The sequence below is a fragment of the Quercus suber genome, unplaced genomic scaffold, assembly GCF_002906115.3.
Source record: "Quercus suber isolate HL8 unplaced genomic scaffold, Cork oak 2.0 scaffold_231, whole genome shotgun sequence".
Classification (NCBI taxonomy): domain Eukaryota; kingdom Viridiplantae; phylum Streptophyta; class Magnoliopsida; order Fagales; family Fagaceae; genus Quercus; species Quercus suber.
The window spans coordinates 685,842-689,201 of record NW_027069688.1 but is presented as its reverse complement, the minus strand read 5'-3'; the positions used below and the strand labels follow the sequence as shown (position 1 = coordinate 689,201).

At 36.6% G+C, this 3,360-nt stretch overlaps 1 protein-coding gene across 1 annotated transcript; it reads right to left on the bottom strand.

The window, feature by feature from the left end:
* Nucleotides 1-2,186: 2,186 nt before the first annotated feature.
* Nucleotides 2,187-2,564, bottom strand: LOC111988871 (uncharacterized). The gene has a single exon (XM_024020678.1). The coding sequence runs from the start codon at nt 2,562-2,564 to the stop codon at nt 2,187-2,189; it is 378 nt and encodes a 125-aa protein (XP_023876446.1).
* Nucleotides 2,565-3,360: the final 796 nt, after the last annotated feature.

The window sequence follows — 3,360 nt, the reverse complement described above, 5'->3', positions numbered from 1 at the left end:
GGGTATCTACTAAGTGAGCAAACTTACTCATTTAAGCAGGCTAAGGTGAAGGGAAATAACTTTTTTGAAGAAAGAAATAGAAAATAGAAAGCCGAGAAAACTGGCGGAGGAGAAAAGAACCTAAGAATAAGATTAGGATAAATAGGGAACTTACGAAAATAATGACTAGAGTCGGAGCTTCTTAAAAGTTTAAAGATTTGGAAAATAGGAGAAATGAGTCCCCCAGGCCCCTTATATGGGAAGTAGAGTTGGGTGAGGGTTAACCCGCCCAAATTTTGAGGAAAAATACCAGCCGTAAGATTTCCATCTCACTGTAGGATGTGGGGGACAAGACGCTGCATGAATCATTTAATGAGACATTATGGACTTCGAAGAGTTAGGAATGGTTACAGGGCATGCGAAGTGACATTTTCTCGTGGGAAAATCAAAGAAGCGTGTGGAGCCAATCACCAAGGATCAAAACCCCATTTTCCTCCTCAGACAAGAAGGAAAAACTGGAGTTTTTAGGGGCTATTGTGGGATACAAAAATCAAATAAGGTAATAGTGCCACGAGTCATATTTGAGGCCTAGGAGGCCGATGCAGTTCTGAGGAGACCATACCTTTGGACGGCAAGGTCAAGGAGGCGAGCCTTGGCCACGTTGATGGCACATTACCAGATGAGGTCACACTATAGAGGAAGAGCTTCAAAGAGGAAGTTAGTCCTAACGTGTTTGAAGGGATGGTAGCTGCCACCACATTTATTGCACCCCACCAAACCCTCTGGCCGCATTTGTGTGGAGAAAATTCATGAACAGTGCTGTCTTGGTTGCTACAACTCACAAAAAATTTGGGAAAGCGTGTAATGGGACAAGCACTCAAGTAGTGGCCTACATGATTAACAAATGGAGGGCCAAAATCAGCTGAAAAATGTTATATAATGTAAGAGATCCTCCAGGAAGAGAGGAGGGGGGGAAGGTTCATAGAGAATCCCAGAGAGAGAAATATTGTAGCAAATCATTATTGAGAGCAATTTAATATGAGTATCTGTCGACTGGTATTCTTCTTTGCTCCTTGTCTTTTTCTCCTTCTTCAACTGTGCTAGGTTATTATATACAAATTCATTGTATTGTGTCAACTCATTAATGGCACTTACAAAATATATATATATATATATATATATTTTTCTAATAAATTTTTCTTGGCATTCTAGCTTTTTAGACTCGTACTAATAATAAAAATATAAAAAATAATGGGTAATTACACTTAACCTATCTGTGGTTTGGGCGAAAATAACTTTGCCTACCCGTGGTTTGAAAAGTATCACTTAACCTACCTGTGGTATATTTCGTTTGTTTTCCGTAACCCAGCTTTGTTAAAATCAGGGGTAAATAGGTATTTTTGCTCAAATTTTATGTCTTTCTTCTCCCAAAACCAAAAATAGAGCAAAAATGCAAGAGAAACAAGATCAAAAAGTGGTATTTTTCTCTCTCTCCATTCACACAAATTTTGAACATGAAGAACATACCCAAAAAAATAAAAAGCCTAACCCCCATTGCCTCCCCCAACCCTTTGGCTAACTCCATCACAAACAGAAAATGAAAAAGAACCAATATAACAGTTCCACCGCTACTTCAAGAAATCTCAAGTTAAAAAGATTACTGGGTTCCAGGTAATTATACTTTTCAGTTTCAAGTTCTGTCCCCTTTTTGTTTTCTTGTGGTGTTGTGTGCCTAAGAGACAAGTAACTTTGTATATGAATAGTTTGCCCCCGGAAATCCATCTCAAGTGCTAGTTACTTCAACTGATTCACGGATTTCAATTTTGGATGGTCCTGATGTCACTCAAAAATTCAAAGGTATCTTCATAATCATAGGAGCAGAAGTCTCTACCTTTTAGCTTGTGTGTTTTAACCTTTTTCTGGTTATGGTAATGGGTTTGTTGGTTGGATATATAGCAGGTTTTCGAAATACAAGCAACCAAATTTCAACTTCTTTTAGTCAAGATGGGAAATATATCATTGCTGCAAGTGAAGATTCTCAAGTTTATGCTTGGAAGCATGAAGAGCCCAGAAATGCTAGGATAGGAAAATCCAAAAAATGGAGTCACCCAATCACACGAGCACTTTCATCATCAAACACTGAACCCCATCTTCCCTAAACTTTCATCATCAGAAACCAAATTACACAAACACCCAGTTGCATTTTCTTAAGCCAAAGCAGTCCCAGAATTCACAACCCCCAAAAGAACACCAACCCCATCTATGAAATTCTCTTTAATTTCACTAAACAAAGCAAGATTTCTTAGAACCCCAATTGCAAAAGCTTGAGAACCAGGAGTACCCACTTGACAAATCTCCAACAACGATGAAATCCCACCTCGAGAACCAATAGCCTGTGCATTTTCTTTGCTAAAGGTCAAAACTTGAAGTGCCACACATGCTTTTTCTTTAGCAAAAGCACTCCTATAGTCCAAAACTCTCAACAAATAGTTCAAAAGCAAAAGACCCTCAACAATCACCACGTGCTTGCTCGAATCCACCAATGAAATCCTCGAAATCAAAAGAACCTTAGCTTTCTCTTTCATCTCAAACAAGCTTGAATTAAGCAATTTCACCAACACAGGCGCCTTGAGCCACAACAATCATCACATTCTTGTCATCCAAATATTAATTTTCACAAAACCCTCCCTTTTGATCTTGTTTCTCTTCCATTTTTGTGCTATTTTTATTTTGGGAGGAGAGAGACATAAATTTGAGCAAAAATACCTATTTACCCCTGATTTTAATAAAGGTGTGTTACGGAAAACAAACAGAACATACCACAGGTGGGTTAAGTGATACTTTTCAAACCACGGGTAGGCAAAGTGATTTTCTCTCAAACCACAGGTGGGTTATGTGTAATTACCCCAAAAAATAATTATATTTTCATTTAATACATTATTAATAGCATAGAAAATAAATTTGTATATATGAAAGTGAGTGTTATGAGCATAGTCTAAATTTTGTAAGAGAAAGAGAAGGGAGGAAAAAAAAAAAAACTCAATTAAGTTTCCCATTAATTTTGTGTTATAAAGTTTAACAATTTGTTTAAATCAAATAAAACCACAAATTTTAAGTATAAAACCAATTTTAAACTCTCATGTCTATGTATCGTACGTTTTGTACGATTCACTGATACAATACAATTCATATGATACGCACTTATATATTAAATGATTCATGAGCATTTAAAATACACTATTATGATATGAAATTTTTTATGCACGATACATATCACATATTTTACCATACTAAGAGCATTCGCATCAGGTCTTTTATAAATGTGTAAAATACACATTTTGACCACTTTTACACATTTCGCACCCAAAAACCCTTTACATC